This window comes from Heteronotia binoei, chromosome 13 (assembly GCF_032191835.1).
Source record: "Heteronotia binoei isolate CCM8104 ecotype False Entrance Well chromosome 13, APGP_CSIRO_Hbin_v1, whole genome shotgun sequence".
Lineage (NCBI taxonomy): Eukaryota > Metazoa > Chordata > Lepidosauria > Squamata > Gekkonidae > Heteronotia > Heteronotia binoei.
Genome location: NC_083235.1, coordinates 48,257,186 through 48,275,356, shown reverse-complemented (window position 1 = coordinate 48,275,356; position 18,171 = coordinate 48,257,186). Strand labels below are relative to the sequence as shown.

General features: G+C 43.4%; 1 protein-coding gene across 1 annotated transcript in view; it reads left to right on the top strand.

Annotated features, from left to right (window-relative positions):
- Positions 1–18,171, top strand: part of PITPNC1 (phosphatidylinositol transfer protein cytoplasmic 1) — a 242,669-nt gene that overhangs the window by 122,329 nt on the left and 102,169 nt on the right. The window contains exon 4 of the mRNA XM_060251998.1: positions 2,731–2,738. Within this exon, the coding sequence (XP_060107981.1) occupies positions 2,731–2,738 (8 nt within the window). The remainder of the gene's footprint in view (positions 1–2,730; positions 2,739–18,171) is intronic.

Sequence of the window (18,171 nt, the reverse complement as noted above, 5' to 3'; positions counted from 1 at the left end):
GGTGAGGTAGTACTTCCTTTTGCAGAAGCCATGCTGATTTTTCCTCATCAGGCTTTGTCCCTCTATGTGCCTAACAATTCTATCTTTGATTACAATTTCTAGTAATCTCCCTGGGACAGACATTAGGCTTACTGGCCTGTAATTTCCTAGTTCCTCTCTGGATTTCTTTTTAAAAATTGATGTAGTATTTGTTACTCTCCTGTCTTTTGGTACAGTGACTGAATTTAGTGATATGTTACGTATACAGGGTTAGTAGATTAACTCTCAGGTCTATGCCATCACTACCTGGAGACTTATCTTTTTTGTTTCACCAGTAGATCTAGAACTTCATCTCTGGGCACCTCAATTGGGTTCACTTCTCCAGACTCCCTTCCTGAAAATAGAGGCTGTAGCATGGGCACATGCCCCACACTTTCTACAGTAAACACAGAAGCAAAAAAGTCACTGAGCTTTTCTGTCATCCCCCATCTTCCTTCAGCAACCCCTTTATTCTTTAGACCCCGTTGCTTCTCCAGCTGGCTTCCTGCTTTAGATATATTTTTAAATTTTTTTGGTTTGCCTTGATGCTTTTAGAACCTGCTCCTCAAAATCTCTTTTTGCATGCCTAATTATGGACTTACCTTTCTTTTGCCAGAACCTGTGGTCCTTCCTGTTCAGTTCATTGGGGGCAGACTTTCCACTTAAAAAAAAAAAGCCTCTTTACTTTTTACAGCTTCCTTGACTTGCATTGTTAACCACACAGGCTTTCTTTAGACTTGCCCATGCCTTTCCTAACCTGTGGAGTGCATTCTATTTGGGCTTCAGTTAGTGTCCTCTGCCTTTCTCCCCTAATTCCTTGCATGTTTCCAAGTGTTCTTTGTTTAGTATGCTGGCAGGACTGCTGAGAGCCACCATGGTCCTTCTGGGGCTCCCTTCACATACCATATAGACCACCCAAACATCAAATGAAAACAAATTATTTGTCCACCAAGAGTGACCAGCACCCCCCAGATTTTGTCTTCCCTAATCTCCAGTTCTTTATTGATGCAGCTCTTTAGAATTCATTCTTCTTTTTTAAAAAAGGCATACAGATTATAGAACACCAGCCTTGCAGGAACATGTACCTATTGTGAAAAGTCTGTTAAATCCACACATGCTAAAATAGTTTAACAGATTTTAATTTCTGACCTCTAAGGATTGGTTTCTGACCTCTAAGAATTATGCCTCATTTATATTTTGTCTCATTTGGAAGAAAAATATCTGATCTTATATACTATACTATGAAGTTAGTGTCCAGTTTCTCAGCACCGGACTACTGTATTTACCTGAAAGGAAAAATATTCTGAATGTAAGGCAATAACTACAAAAATATTGCACATGAAATATATTTATTACTGTATATACATGTAACTTGTATGTGAATTTAAGATGGCCCCCTTGGTACATGGCGGGGGCTATTTTTCCCTTTATGGAAATAGTCTATGTGGACAGACAAGCTGAATCTTTCTACAAACCCAAGAAAACCCCCAGATTTGCAAATAAGCTCTGAAACTTAGAATAAATACATTGGATGGTAAGTCCCCCCTAATTAATAGATGCAGCTCCTGTAGTTTTAAGAAGTAAGGGCCTACTTATTAGTTATGAGGATTCTTAAGCAGCCACAAGAGCGCATTGCCAGCCTTCAAACCCTGATATTTATCATTAAAAAACAGAGGAGGGGGTAGGGCTCTTCCCAGGGATGTTTTGGCATTTGAGGAAGGATTTATCAGGGGCAGCAACCACTGGCAGGCCACTGTTCAACAACAGCCATTGCAGTAAGTGTGGTGTGGTAATTAGAGTTTCAGACTAGGATCCTGGAGATCCAGGTTTGAATCCTCACACTGAGTAAATCTGGGCCAGTCTTAATACTCTCCATCTAACCTCCTTGGCAGGGATATTGTGGGGGTAAAATGGAGGAGAAGATAATTATACAAACTGCTTGTGGGTACTGATTGGGGAGAAAGGTAGGGTATAAGTTAATAATAGGTATAACTAGCTGAGGAGGCAGCTAAAAGGTAGGTTGGGTGGTGGGTGAGAAAGAGAGAAGGAAGCAGGGAAAGATGAAATGGTATAGGAACTGCCAAGAGGAGGGAAAGAGGAAATTGTGGGGGAGGGGTTACAGAGAAAAATGAGATGTCCCTCACAAGTCCTTGCAGGTCCCCCACTTGTGTATATGCATGAGTTTGTGTATCTACCACTCTGTCACTTTGTCTCTCTAATCCTAAACTGGAATATTCCTGAGATAAGGTACAACTAGAATAGTTAGAAACAAAATAGAACAAGCCCCTCCCGCTGTTTATTGAACAGCATTTTTAGGAGTGTAAATAACTTATTTTGTGTGTAGTAGATCCATTGGCCCTTCTCCCTACAAGTGAACACACACCACTTTTGAGATGAGAGGTAGACCTCCGATCTCCATCCTTGGCCAATAGTCCCCATTTCATTGGGAGCCGGAAGGTGTAGCAGAAGTATCTGCTATCCTGGTACTTCAGTAAACCATTGTCTCACATTCTCTCCTCACTAGCTGCAAAGCAATTAGAAATTCTGAACTCCTGCAGTGTTCCATCCCACAGAGTCCATATTGTCCATACTATATGCATCAGCACAATTCTTAATGCATCTTTGCATTTTAATTAAAGCAATGTGTGCAATGAAATAACGATGCCATTATTTTTCCTTTCCTTTGCTTTCCACTGGACAAACTTGGATCAGAATACACGGTGAGTTCTGCTTACTCTTTGTCATGTTAATTAACTTAGAGAGCTGTTGTAGTAAAGCCAAGCAAGAGATTCCAAAATATTTTCTTCCAAAATGGCACTAATGCAGAGGAGAAGATTAATACTTTTATATATCACTGAGGAAGAATGTTGCCGCTGATGTTAGGAGAATGTTACCAGTTATTCAAGTAATGATAATTTAAGAAATTTGATATATTTTCATTAGAAGTCACTGTAACAGAAACATTTCTATTTTAAAATGTGGTATGGGGTGTAAAGTGCTGCTCAGCGCTCATAATAGAGACAGATTAAATTTGGTCTTTTATTAATGTATAAAATTATAATCCCTGGTTACAGCATCTGGGAAAACTCCATTATCAGCCCATAAAATTAAAGGAGTTTAGCCCCAGAAAGGTTGTAAAAAACATTAAGATATAGGAAACCCCAAGTATTTTATTTGTTTGCTGTATTTCCCCCCCCCCCTGGCTTTTTAGCCCAAAAGGGAGCTCCCAAAGTAGTTTACAGCAATCAAAAAACCATATGGCATCATTTCAAATTAAAATTGTAAACAGTGCTTTGGGAAGGGGTTGTTACAGTGAGATCTCAGTTCAGGCACAATGGAAGAGTGCCTGGTTCTTTTCCTACTCACCATACTGTGACAGCAGATGAACCTGTATGCCTGTTCTGATGACCAACAGTTTGTTTTGATAGTGCCTTTATAGCAGTGGGCTTGTTCTACTGCCACTTGCATTCTTCATTGTTGCCACCCACCCTTTGGAAAGGACTTGTAGATGTTGTGAGGAAAGTTCCACCCCTCCCTGACTTTAGGAGGTTGTGTCATTCAAGGCTATTTATAGACTTTATGATTATCTCTGTACAGTTATTTCCTTTATCTCCTCCATTTGAATAATTTATTGATGACAAGTTTGCTTGTTAGTTTGCCGTGTACATGTTTGAGTGAACTCTCAGCTGGCTTCAGGCATAATTTAATATAGTTTGGAGTGTGTTGCCCTGAACAGAATAAATTTTCATTCAGCTTTCTTCTGCATTGCAAAACTTCTAGCAACATAGTCTTGTATAAAGAAAGTTCATTCTTAAACTATTGTACTTCAACCAAAATAAGGACTCCAAATGAGCTGTATTGTGATTATGTAGAAAGAAGGTATGACAAGCTTTTGATACCAGTGATCCTGACTAAGAGATGAACAACAAATCAGAAAATCTTAGATGGAATCTCTCCTGCTTGAGCTGGTTAGGTGACTTTAACTACAAAGTTGTAAGGTTTACGTGAGCTGCTTTGAACACTTGAGAGCACTATACAAATGATGACTGAGGATGATGAAGTCTTGGTAGCACAAATGTGAACCATTCACAAATAATTTCATTTTTTCCTAGCAGGAAGGTCTATTCCACTCACATCCCCCCAGATATTTCCTGCAATCTCATAAGGAAGAGCCCAGCTGATCAGACCAGAGGTCCATCTAGTCCAGCATCCTGTCTCACACAGTGGCCAACCAGTTACTCTGGAGGGCCAACAAGAGAGTACACAGGCTGAGGCCTTCCCCTAATATTGCCTTCTGGCACCTCTGAATGTGGAGGTTCCTCTTAGTCACCATGGCTAGTAGCTACTTATAGACCTGTCATCTGTGAATCTGTCTAATGCCCCTTTAAAGAGGTATATTTCTGTGGCTACCACTACATCCTCTGGCAACAAATGCCACATTTTATTTACTCATTGTATAAAGCAGTTTTTCCTTTTGTCTGTCCTGAATCGATTGCCCATCAGTTTCACTGGATGTCCTCAAGTTCTAGCATTTTAGGAGAGGGAGAAAAAAATTATCTCTGTCTGCTATCTCTATTCTGTGCATCATTTTAGAAATCTCAATAATGTCTTCCCTATAGTTGTCTGTTTCCTAATAGGAAAGGTGCTCCAACCCCTTAACCCCTTGGTTGTTGTCTTCTGTATTTTCCCCAGCTTTTTGACAAATGGTAACCAGAACTGCACACAATACTCCAAATTAGGTGGCACCATAGATCTATACAGGAGTACTGTAATATTGGTCATTTTATTTTCAGTCCCTTTCCCAGTAATCTTCAGCATAGTTTCCTTTTCACTGCTGCAGCATATTGGGTTGACATGTTCATTCAGCTGTCCACTACAACACATTGTTCTTTTTCCCCCTCAGCCTCAGCAAATATATTACTATATACTTGGAGTTGGGATTTTTTGTTCCAGTGTAAATCACTTTACCCTTACCTATTCTGAACTTCCAAGGAGATCGAGATGGGTAGCCATGTTAGTCTGTCTGCAGCAGTAGGAAAGAGCAAGAGTCCAGCAGCACCTTAAAGAAAAAAAATTGTGGCAGGGTATGAGCTTTTGTGAGTCACTGCTTATTTCTGTTAGTCTTTAAGATGCTACTGGAATCTTGCTTTTCTACTGCTACATTGGACTTCATTTGCCACATTGTTGCCCACTCACCCAATTAATGGATATGCTCCTGGACATCTTCACACTTGACCTTATTTTTCACCATTCTGAATACACACACTCGGCCACTACATTGCTCACACCCAGTTCCACATCAAATTAAATAGCCCCAGTACCAATCCTTGTGGGACCCCATTGCCTACTTTCCTCCATTGCAAGAACCATCAATTTATTCCTACTTTTTGCTTCCTGTTGTTTAACCAATTTTAATTTGTAAGAGGACCCATCCTCTTATCCTATGACTGCTAAGCTTACTCAGGAGTCTTTGGTGAGGTACGTTGTCAAAAGCCTTTAGAAAGTGCAAGTATATAATGTCTGCCAGTTCACCATTATCTACATGTTTGTTCACTTTACCAAAAGGCTGGTGAGGCAGGACTTCCCTTTGCAGAAGCCATGCTGATTTTCCTTCAGCACATTTCCCTCCTCTACATGCCTAATAATTCTGTCTTCAGTTAGTTTCTACTAATTTGTCTGGAACTCATGATAAGCTGGCTGGCTTTCAAATTGCTCGTTCTGCTCTGGACCCTTAAAAAAAAGAGATGGTGCAGCATTTGCTACTGTCCAGTGATTTATTTTAGTGATAAATTACATATATAGATTAGCAAATCAATAATCTGATATTTTAGCAGATCAACAGTCTACATTTTAGTGATAACTTAAGTATACAGATTAGCTGATCAATGATCTCACATTTGAGTTCCCTAAGAACTCTTGGGTGTATGCCATCAGAACCTGTTTTTTACTTTCCTCAATAGGTCCAGAACTTCATCTCTCATCACCTCAATTTCACTCATTTCTTCATATTCTTTTCCTGAAAACAGTTGTTCTGCCGCACACTTTCCACAGTGAACTTGGAAGCAAAAGATTAATTGAGCCTCTCTGTCATCTCTCCACCTTCCTTTAGCAATCCTTTTATTCCTTGGTCATCCAAAGGCACAACTGGCAGATTTTGTGCTCTGGATATATTTAAAGAAATGCTTTAGAAATCCATTTCATTATTAAATTACGCTTCTTTTGCCAGAGCCTGTGCCCCCCCATTTGTACACTTTATTGGGGCAGACCTTCCACTTTATAAAAGAAGGGGGTTTTTTGTTTTGCTTTTTATGGCTTCTTTGACATGGGTTGTTAATTTTTTTAGGCTTGTGGATGGAAATGTTGCTAGCGCAGATCTTTAGAGCAAGCTGGAAATCTAGTACGTACTCTTTAAATAGCCACAGCTGCGAGTAATAAACTCTTGGTATTAACTAGCAGCAGAGTAGCAAAAAAAGAAAGGAAGTTGGAAGTTTTTCTCTTCTTGTTGGAGAAGGCTGTCGGTGGGGGAGTAAGAAGAAATAGCAATCTACACTCCTCAGACATTTGACTGTTTGAATTTACTGAGTAATCCTTTCGTTGCTTCTGTTTGTTCTGGGGGAGGTGTCCTGCAGCCTGACTTGAGAAAAGACTCTGATGCTTAATGAGTGTTCCTCCCTAATCACCAAACCGGTATGAAGTTTTAATGACTTGACTGTTTGCTCATAGGACTCACTGTGCATTGCAATGAAAGTTGTGTTTTTGTTTTAATCTGATTCCTCTTTTGTAATAAATTCTTGTTGGACTATGATTGAAGACTGAAGAGTGGAACAGCATTATTTGCAAGTGCCTTTTGCCCCTGGAATTGAACCCTCGATCAGAAGGGCTGGATTTTCTGAAGAAGCAACCCCTTGTAGTCAAAATAGACTGGACTATGTTAGCCTGGAATGCTAAGAAGCATTAACTGAGAAGCATGAGGGAAGGGACTCAGGGTGAGACCCTAAATCCATATAGTTTGACCATACCTTTTCTTACCTGAGAAATGCATTCTGTCTGGGCCACAGTTCTTCCAAGCATCCACTAGGTATCTGACTCTCATTTGTTTCCCTACCAATTTCTTTTTACCTTTTCCCCTCATCTCCTCTTTTGAAATCAAGTGTTACTATTTTGGACTTGAGGAGTAACTTTCCATTCACCAGAAATCTGAACAATACTATTGTGGTCACTGTTCCCAATGACCATTACATCTCTCACAAAATCTTGAGCCCTGTTCAGAACCAAGGCCAAGATCACTACTGCCCTTGCTGGCTTTGTAACCAACTCTTCCAGTGTAGAGTCATTCATGATGTCTAGGAATCTCATTTCTACAGCATGATACAAGCACATATTTACCCATTCAATGTGAGTATAGTTGAAATCTCCCAGTATCACAACTCCCAGTATCACAGCTGCTTTAGTCACCTCCCTTATTTCTTTCTCCATCTTAGCCTCAAGGGTTTGATCAGGTGAGTGAAAGTATACCACTACATTTAAGTAATCCTTAGGACCTAGTAATTCAACCCATATCACTTTTGTTGGGGAGTTCATTCCCTGAATGTTTTCCAGCTTATTTGATTACATGCCCTCTTTCATATAATGGGCAATACCTCTCCAACATGTCCTTCCCTTTCCCATCTGTAGAGCTTATATCCAGGGAAAACAATCTCATTGATTTTTCCCCATTCCACCATGTTTCTGAATCTAAACTGTCATTTGGCACCAAGCACTCCAGCTCCCCAATCTCAGAGGTTTATATCATTGGCCTACCGAGACACATTTCCATCCCAACAATCCTTGCCTCCCTCAGTCTCTGCCCATGGCCCACCTTTGTTATTTTACTGTCAGAGAATTAGAGAAGAGATTCACCTTTTGTTATAATTTATTTTGTGGGATTCTCTTAAAACTAGATATAAATCTTAATTAAAGTGCCTTCACTGCATTAAAAATGTGCAGTGAATTAAAATGGCTGATAAAGAGTGACACAATCCATGGAAGATTTGCTTAGTGAACCTCAGAAGGCTGATACTTGAAAGCAACCATCAGCATTGTCTCTTTGTATTCTCCTGAAGTTTGAAAGCAGGGTTGCACTTGATCACTTAGTTGTCTTCTGTGCAGGCACACATTGGACCTGCACATGTGTAGGTCAGCTTTTGATGACTAAAAAGGCACTCCTCCTTCTTGATGCACAAGATGATATTTTCTCAGTGAAACCATTGTGCACTGTGAGGTTAGGAACACCATTTCCCCTCAGGTCTTCCGAGCTGCCTGCTCTTACTCCCATTCTGCTCCTACCAATATTACTCTGAGTTTTTACATTGCCATCCCTTAGGATTGTGTTGTTCCAAACTGGAGACTCCCCAGCTCCTGTCAGTTTTCTCTCTGGGATTAGTTTAAAAGCTGCTCTGTGACCTTTTTGATATCGTGCCAGCAGTGCAGTTCCTTTCTGGTTCAAGTAAAACCTGTTTCTTTTGTACAGGATTAGCATGTTCCAGGAAGCTCATCAGTGCCTAACAAATCTAAACCCTTCCTCCCAGCACCAATTTCTCATCCCTGAACTGAGACCTCTAATCTGTGCCAGTCTAGCTGGCCCTGCATATGGAACTGTTCTGAGGAGTTACCTTTCATATTCTGGCCTTTAACTTCCTGCCTAGTGGCATACTCTACCTCCTAGGGGGTCAGAGTTCAGGGTGGGTGTGCAGTCCAGCATCCACCTTTCTTTAGCACACCTCACATGTGTCTCACCAAAGGGGAAGAGAGAAGTTTGCAACATGTTTAGCCCTTTCTTCCCAACCCTTGGCCTTAATCCTCTCTTCTCTAATTCTGTGAATTCATGCATTTAGCAGAGACTACTCAGAAGGGAAGACAGTGAGAGAGAAAGAGATGCTGTGACAGATATGTAATATATTTTAAAATCCAGTTGTCCTTCTAGATATAGGAAATATGTTATATGGAGCCATGAAAAATCCTAACAACTTTCCTCATTTCCTGGTAAACTGATTACAAGGATAAGACATTGAATATATATCATGTGATAGTTAATTCTGTAGCTATACTTGGATATAATGGCTCTGAACTGGAGAAAATATTGACTCTGAAGTTAGTAATAAGTAGCTTAGCAGACGAATGTTATAAATAGTAAAATGTGTCTTAGTAGATGAACAGAAACCATACCAAAACATATGTCCACTGTAAGTCACCAAGCTATTTTGTTTCACCATTAGAATGTAGTAAAAACTCTTGCATTCATTTAGCTATAGGATGTGTGTTACTGGAAATGCTGGGGGGGGGGGTGTCTCCTCTTTTTATGGGGAAATTGGCAAGAGAGAGACCTAAGCAGAGACAATTGGAGCAAGGATCTTTTCCACCGATAATACAAAGGTTCAGTTTCAGGAGGAGAAACTCAAGAGCAGATATATTTGATAGAAAAATATGTCAAAAGATACAATCACACACAAACAATACAATAACACACAATCAAGATGCTATGAAAATAGAGGTGAGAGGGGCTTTTAGGCTTTCTTATAAATACTATCTGTCCAGATGTGCAGAGGTCCATTTGGATATTAATGATGGAGACATGCACTGCCATTGTGCCACGTCTGAGGATCTCCTTACTCATGTGCTCAGACTGAATCAGGAGGTTTTATAAGGTTTGGAGGGCTGAAGACCCTCCCAGAGCTCTGATTGCTTCTTAATGGGTGATGAGTGATGTGTCTTTCTTGGGTGTCTGAATGGATTTCCAGGTTGAAAACAATACGTTTTCTGACTCAGAAATGTTTGTCAGACTCATTACTGACTCAGTAATGTTTGTCAGTATGGGTTAGAATGGGTCAGGATGGGTTTTAATGGTTCAAGCAATTTAGCAGAGATACCCTGAGAAGGAGTAAGCACAGAAGACAAAGGATTTGTTCTGGTGTCAGACATTACCATAGTATTAAACAAAAGAGAAGCTGAGTTGCAGTAATAGTTGCAATAAAGAGGCAAGGAGATGGCCAATTAATCAGTTGGCCAAGGATTATGACAGAGATACTACTTACCTGTTGGACGCATAATAATCTCATCATTCCACGGGGAGGGTGAGAGTTGCCAGACCAGGAAGACACCAATATTGTCATCAAGGCCAGGCCCAAGCGTGTTTTTCTGCTCTTTTGAAAAGACAGTGTCTCTTTGGCCTGTGTCTGACAAGAATCTAGGGTTGCCAATCCCCAGGTGGGGGCAGGGGATCCCCCAGTTTGGAGGCCCTCCCCCCGCTTCAGGGTCGTCAGAAAGCAGGGGGAGGGGAGGGAAATGTCTGCTGGGAACTCTGTTATTCCCTATGGAGATTTATTCCCATAGAAAATAATGGAGAATTAATCCGCGGATATCTGGGGCTCTGGGGGGGCTGTTTTTTGAGGTAGAGGCACCAAATTTTCAGTACAGCATCTAGTGCCTCTCCCCAAAATATCTTCCAAGTTTCAAAACGATTGGACCATGAGCCCCAAAAAAGGTGTCCCTATCCTTCATTATTTCCTATGGAAGGAAGGCATTGAAAAGGTGTGCCGTCCCTTTAAATGTGATGGCTGGCCAGAACTCCCTTTGTCACAGCCTTGATCTTGGCTCCACACCCAATGTCTCCTGGCTCCACACCCAAAGTCCCCAGATAATTCTTGAATTGGACTTGGCAACCCTACAAGAATCCATTTTGTTTTTAGAGTTGGGGGCCCCATTCTCTTTCTGTTGGGGGTACTTCCATAGAGGCAGGCAGTGCCTCCTGGCCATGTGGGAAATAAATGTAGATGTCTGAGCCCCTAAAATAAACATACTGCCTTGAGACCCCTAAAATAGCTTTAAAGAAGGAATAGAATTATGCTTATTGCATAATTGCTTTCTGAGGCATCCCCACAATTTGGGATGCCAAACAGTGGTGGATGCTTTTGCTATCCCTGCTCCATTTTTATTTTGGAATTTAGTGATAACAAGGTTATTTTTACCTGCTGTAGGAAACTGAAAGGGGAAGACTAGTCCCTTAACAGGGAAGGTTCCTGATGGGCTGCTGCCCTGGAGGACTGTTTGGATTGGACCCGTAGCATTGAGCGTGAGTGGAGGTTCTCCTGTCACCTCCCCCCACACTGCTGTTTTCTGGCTGGCAGTGGTCTGGGATGAGGTGATGGCTAATTTAGATTCTAATGAACAAAGATTCTAATAAACAGAACAGTGAAATCATATTGTTTTCTGTGAATTCTGCTCTTTAGTAATATTTTCACTTTCGAACTGTAAAATTCAAGGCTGGGCAATCTTAAACATTATTACTTAGAATCATAGAGTTGGAAGGAATCTCCAGGGTCATCTAGTCCAACCCCCTGCACAATGCAGAAAACTCACAAATACCTCCCCCTAAATTCACAGGATCCTCATTGCTGTCAGATGGCCATCTAGCCTCTGTTTAAAAACCTCTAAGGAAGGAGAGCCCACCACCACCCAAGGAAGCCTGTTCCACTGAGGAACTGCTCTAATGGTCAAGAAGTTCTTCCTATGTTGAGCCAGAAACTCTTTTGATTTAATTACAACCCATTGGTTCTGGTCCTACCTTCTGGGGCCACAGGAAACAATTCCACACCATCCTCTATATGACAGCCCTTCAAGTCCTTGAAGATGGTGATCATATCACCTCTCAGCCGCCTCCTCTCCAGGCTAAACATGCCCAGCTCCTTCAACCTTTCTTCATAGGACTTGGTCTCCAGACCCCTCACCATCTTCGCCGCCTTCCTCTGGACCCGTTCTAGCTTGTCTATATCCTTCTTAAAATGTGGTGCCCAAAACTGAACTACTGTGGGGGAGTACACTTCCATACAGCACTGAGATTTCAAGTTCAGGTTATATTTATTTATTTATTTATATGCATGTGTTTTAGTCAAGGCTGAATTTTTCAAAGTTGAAAGGATTCAAAGAGTGATCCTTGACTTTCTCAAGTTTATGCTGCAGTTTTTCTCAGAATTCCAATTAGAAATAATAATCTACTGATACCTTTTCAATTTGGGGACCAAGAAAGAATCTTAGTTCAACCAAATTAATTCCAGCACCCCTTATTCTGATATATGATATCATAAGGCAGTTCAGGTGAGTTTTCAGTTTATTATTCTAATATGTGCCTTAAGGCAGCTAAAGCAGCACATGGAAGTGGACCGAAGGATGTGTATATTCAATAGGAATTGTCATCCTAGGCTTATCTAAGATTACTTTCTGATTCTCAGTGATTAAATACAAATATGGGCCAAGGGATTATCTAAATTACATAACCAAGTTTCCATTTAGAACAGCCCTTATACTTTTCAGTTTCCAACTAATGTCATCTTCAGTTTTAGATAGCAGATACTGTGTGACATGGTGCAAAGTCTGCTGGTCTATATATGCGGATGGGATAAGATTGAGGATGTACAGCACTCTGAGCCTGCTTTGGCGGTGGAAAAGGCAGGGTACAAAATTGAATTAAATAAATAAATGAGAGAGGACAAGATTAATTGAAATCTTGCAGAACAATGTCTGGGACAGCATCCAAACAACTGAGAAGTGGGATATGTTTATAAAGTTTTTACTGTACACTATTTACAAACTCAATCTTGAAAAGCACTGTTTATGCTTGTGGAGTCTAACAGTACAATCCTGAGGGGAGGGGCTGAAAGTGCTATGGAAGCGGACTTACCGCTACGCCGGTGGTAGGGAGACCTACGCCAGCGTATCCTTCTCTGTGGCAGCGGAAATGGGGCGTGTGCCACTCTTCAGCCACTGCAACATGCCACCATCATGCACTTGAGGCGCAGCAGAAGCACAAGGCGGCACTTCGGCGCAGGAGGGGGCCGACCCAAGGGCGTGGCCACTGCTGGTCAGGTCCCTGAGACCTTTCAGTATGGGAACGCCTCCCCGCCAGGCGCAAACCTGAGCCACGCAAAATACTGGTGTGCCCCATAGGCACAAAGCACACACCGACAGCACCAGCGCAGCAGCGGACAAATCCGTTTGGGAGCTGTGTTATCACCCCACCAATCCCCTCCTGCTCCAGGCTGGCCAAGGCTCCCCTCCCGCACCCAATCAGTGCCTCCCTCCCTACAAAGTTTTTAACTCCTGCCCCGCACAACTCCCCAGGGAGGTTGCATGGCACGGCACTCTGCTCCGGAGGGCCATGCCATGCGGACTTAGTGCGAGGAGGGGTGCGCTTGGTGGAGGGAATGGCACAGAGAAGGATGTTAATAAAGTTTGAGCAGCTGGACTTGGGGGAAGGTGAGCAAAGTTTGGGCTGCCTGTTTAACCACTTTTGCTTCCCAGTCCTCACAGGTCTTGCTTCCAGAGCCCCCCCGCATAGACGGGTAAGTCCGGCTAGGAGTCTCCGCGGCCCCCAGCCCCCAAGACCAGCCAGTGTGGTTGCGGCTTTGGCTGGGGTGCCGGCCACCGCACCTGTGCATGTGGGGGTGCGCCCTGGCCATCCATGCCGCTGGCGGGGGCCCCCTGTGTCTCAGTCATCCCCATGCCAGGGCAAGAGGGGTGTGACACATGTCCCAGCTTTCCACAGCCCAGCCAGCGACTTGCCATCTAGGGGAGGTTCTGCCGCTCATGCCGGCCCCCGCTGCGGCTGCTGTGATTGCGGGCTCACATGCAAGTCAGCTGGCCTATCATGCAGGATACCTGGATTTGTGTGGAATGGCCCCACTGGAGGCAGCCGGGACACTCGCCCTGCTAACTGCAGGTGGGGAGTCTTATGCCTGCAGTCAGCAAGGCTCCCCCCCGTCTCTCTGTCTTTCAAGTGTGTGCGCTGCACTGCAGCCTCAGCGGCTGCCGGAGCACAGCTGGTTGGTCCCATCAGCCCCGCAGCTGTTGGTGCATCCTTCGTCAACGACATCTCGGCCTGTGGGAACTAGGAAACTCCACGCTCAAACTTGCTCTCCCTGCTTGCAGATCAATAAATTTAGCCAAGCGTGACCATCTCATCTCCCATGTCTTTTACTTTTCCCACCTCGCCCCATCCCCCTGTATCCCTGGCGCACTCTGCTCATGGTCATCCCAAGGGCATGGCTCTGTGGCCGGGGGGACTCTCGAGGCACCCACTTAGTGCAGTTGTGTGGGAGATGCAGTGGACGATAGCAGGGGCAGGCGGGGGCTGATGGGCGGCAAAGCAGACACTTGTCCGGAGCTGCACTATGTGTCCACGCTGCCTGGGTCTGTGATGCTGCTGACAGGGGGGCTGAGATCGGGGTGGGTGCCCACAGGAAAGGGGGGGCGGCCCAGGGAATAGACTTGGCCAACCAAAAATAATGGTGGCTGGATGGAAGGCTCAATAAAGAGGGAAACTGGGCGTGTAAGCAGTCCTGCCATAGGGCAGTCTTGAACCCACAGGCCCAGCATAATGAGGCGGGGGAGTATCTCACTAAGCCAAGCCGCCTCCACTGTGTTTTTAGGCAGCTTACAGCTGCTACATGCCGGGGGCGGGGTTGGTCCTGGCTGAGAGTGTCGGCATGATTGACTCCTCCCAGCCCCCTTTGGAGTGGGCTCAGTGGGGTCATGTGGGGGTCACAAGCAGGGGGCAGTGAGGGTCGCCGCAGGGGCTTCTGGATATGCAAACAAGATAAACCTGTGGACTTGAAAGTGCGCCTGCTCAACCCAGGGAGCACATGGGGAGGTGTGACTGGCAGCTCTCGTCCCTGTCGACTGCTGTTTGCCGAGGGGCGGCTTCAGCTGGGAGTTGTGTCTGTGGCCACTCACACCTCACAGAATGCCTGCCGTGGCGCCCTGCCTGCCAAGGCGCACCCAGCATTGCACAGGGGTTCGCAGGTCCCCTCCTAATGTTTTACCCATTGTCCTTTTTTTGTGTCTTTCCCCCCAGGACTTCAGCTCTGCCTGCCATTTCTTCGTCTTTCCCATGCCTTTTCCAACAAGTGCATAAATTTTTGAAGAGATTCCGAGAGTGGTTCCAACAATACTGATTTAATAATTGATTGAAGTGCCCCACAGGCATCAGCATACATAGGAGCATGCGGTGTCCCACCGGTGGCCCTTGGTGTGTGAGCGGCCACACGCACGGCATGCTCTCATCCCTGGGTATCCTGCCCGCGTGCCGATACGCCATTTGTGAGCTCGCACATGCAATCATCCATGAGGGCGACCAGTACCGTCTCTGTCCCGTGACCCAGCTGAAAGCCAGCCTGAAATGGGTCCAATATGGAAGCATCATCCAAGAACCCCTGCAGCTGTACTGCCACTGCCCTCTCAATAACTTTACCCAAAAAGAGCAAGTTCGACACTGGCCGATAGTTTGCCAATGTGGCCAGGTCCAAAACCTTTTTTTAAGGAGAGGGTGAACCACTGCCTTCTTAAAGGGCGTGGGAAAGATTCCTTCACTCACAGTCCCATCCAGCAAGCACATATCAGCCAGGATGGGCACGGGTCCTTGTTGTTAATAAGCAACATGCAAGGTCTCTTTAGAAATCCCCACAGATTTTTTTTCCTGTTCATTTATTGCATCCCACCTAATTGGAACCATTCTCTGGTATGTCTTATTTTATACTTCTCACTTCCTACTGTTCCCATCCCAAGCTTCTGTTTTTAATGCATCAAAGAATAAATGCAGCAATCCATCCATTAATTCTTCAGTGTTAGTTCACAATAGTTGGATACTCTTGCTGTTTTATTTCCTATATATCTTGAAATTAAACAGTATGTATGCTGAACTTTTAAAAAATATTTTCTTGCCATTGAATGGCCCTACCACCCACCAAGCAAAGTTTTGAGCCTTCTTCCAGCCTAAGGTGGGTTTTTCCAATTTAAGGCAACAGCAAACCACTCCGCAAAAAGTCTGCCATGAAAACGTTGTGAAAGTAACATCACCTCAGAGTCGAAAACGACTGGTGCTTGCACAGGGGAACTTTCCTTTTTCCTTCCCTGCCCTAAAGTCTAACTGAAGAGTCACTTAACTTGGAGGGAAGCTGCTCTGCAAGATGAGGAAAAGCCAGGGTTGCATTAGATCCCAATTCTGAAGGCTTTTGGACAGAAGAATTTTTCAACCTTTTCAGTAAAATGAGATGTGTTCTGAAGTAAGGGTTTATAGATAAAAAGCAAATTGAACCTGGGACTTCACCTTAAAATTTTTTTTTTTTTGCCAACTGTTTGCAGAATTTGTTTATTGAGCATTACAGTAACCATAGGAAGTTTTACATCTTCATTCAGGGATGTTTTACTATAATTGCCTAAATAATCAAAACAGGGGCTTTTTGAGCAGGAATGCACAGGAACGCAGTTCTGGCTGGCATGGCACCAGAGGGTGTGACCTAATATGCAAATGAGTTACTGCTGGGCTTTTTCTACAAAAAACCCGTGTGAAAAAATGGTGATACCAGGGGGTGTGGCCTAATAGGCATTGAGTTTCTGTTAGGCTTTTTCTACAAAAAAAGCCCTGATCAAAACTGAACTTTCAGATCATAATATCTCAGGAATCGGAAACAACCCATAGTACTTGCATTCAACTGAGTTCCCCCTCCCCTTGCAGGTGGCTGTGTAAAAGAAAAAGCAGTGTTTTAAAATTAAACTGTCCTAGAGACTAGGGAGGGAGGGAAGGTGGCATAGTATAGCTCAATCTTGTCAGACCTCAAAAGCTAAGAGGAAGGGAAGAAGATTTTAAGCCGATCTGAGATAGGGCTGCGCGGTCCAACTCAGGAAATATCTGGGAACTTTGGGGGTGGAGCCAGGAGCAAGGTTGTGACAAGTATGACTGAACTTTAAATGGGCATCACATTTAAAGGGACTGTGCTCCTTTTAAATGACATTGGAAATAATGCATAGGGGGACCTTCTTTTGGAGCGCATAGAATTTTATCCCTGGTCCAATCTTTTGGAAAGTGGGGGGGGGGTTGAGGAGAGGCTCTAGATGCTATGCTGAAAATTTGGTGCATCTGCCTCAAAAACTAGCCCCCCTGAGCCCCAGATATCTACATATCGATTCTCCATTATACTCTATGGATCCAGTCTCCATAGAGTGATGGAATGCCCAGTGGACATTCAAACCCCCCCCCCCCCGAAGCAGGGGCAGGCCTCTAAATCAGGGGATCCCCCACCCCAACTGGGGATTGGCAACCCTACTCTAACCCTACTCTAAGACTCCAAGTGAAGAGCAGGGTATAAATCCAATCTCTTCTTCTTCTAAGCAGGATTGGTACTTGGAAGTTAGACCATAAAGGAAGACTCTGCAGAGGAAGGCAATGGCAAACCATCCCATCTCACCCGGCTTGAAAGCCCCTTGCTGGCTTTGATGGCATTTTACACAAACACACACACAAATAGGGCTAATATGGTGTAGTGGTTAGAATAAGAGATGAAGAAAAAAATCAGGGCTTTTTTAAAAAGCAGGAACACACAGGAACGCAGTTCCGGTTGCCTTGGCGTAGGAGTGTGGCCTAGTATGTAAATGAGTTCCTGCTGGGCTTTTTCTACAAAAAAATCCCTGGAAAAAATGATTGTGCAGTGGGAAGAAATTCTTTAATCCAAATATCAATCTCCATATGCATTTCACACTAGCTACTTCAGGGGGTTCTATACATTTCCTAGCTGACTAACTTAGACAAATGTATAATTAGTACATTTTTCCCCAAAGTTGGTTTAGTAGAAACACAGCTGAGTTTGTATTCTACAGGTCAGTATAGATTTTTGTTTTAAAAGGGGTTTATTCTATGAAATAATATTTGGAATTAACATCTCGGGAATTCTCTTGTCTGTACATGCCTGTAATAATTGATGTAACATTATTCTAAATTCCTAGTAGTGTTCTGGTGGCTCTTGGTAATAAAGTACATGCTCAGAGGTACTGTCTTTTAAAACTTTTAAAAATCATGGTTTTGTATGTTTTTAACTAATAATGAAGATAAATAGTGATAAAATGTTTGTTAATATTTTATCTCTCGTTTTTTTCTCTCTCTCGTTTTTTTTACCCATCTCTTGCTCCAGTTGGTGTGGTCCTTCATTCTTTTCTCATAGTGGTTAGAATGTCAGATTAAGATCTGGGCTCAGATACCCATTTTTTCATGAAGCTTTCTAGATGACACTTGGCTAATTACTCTGCCTCAGTTTATCCTGCCTCACAGGATTAGCCCAAAGAACTTGCATT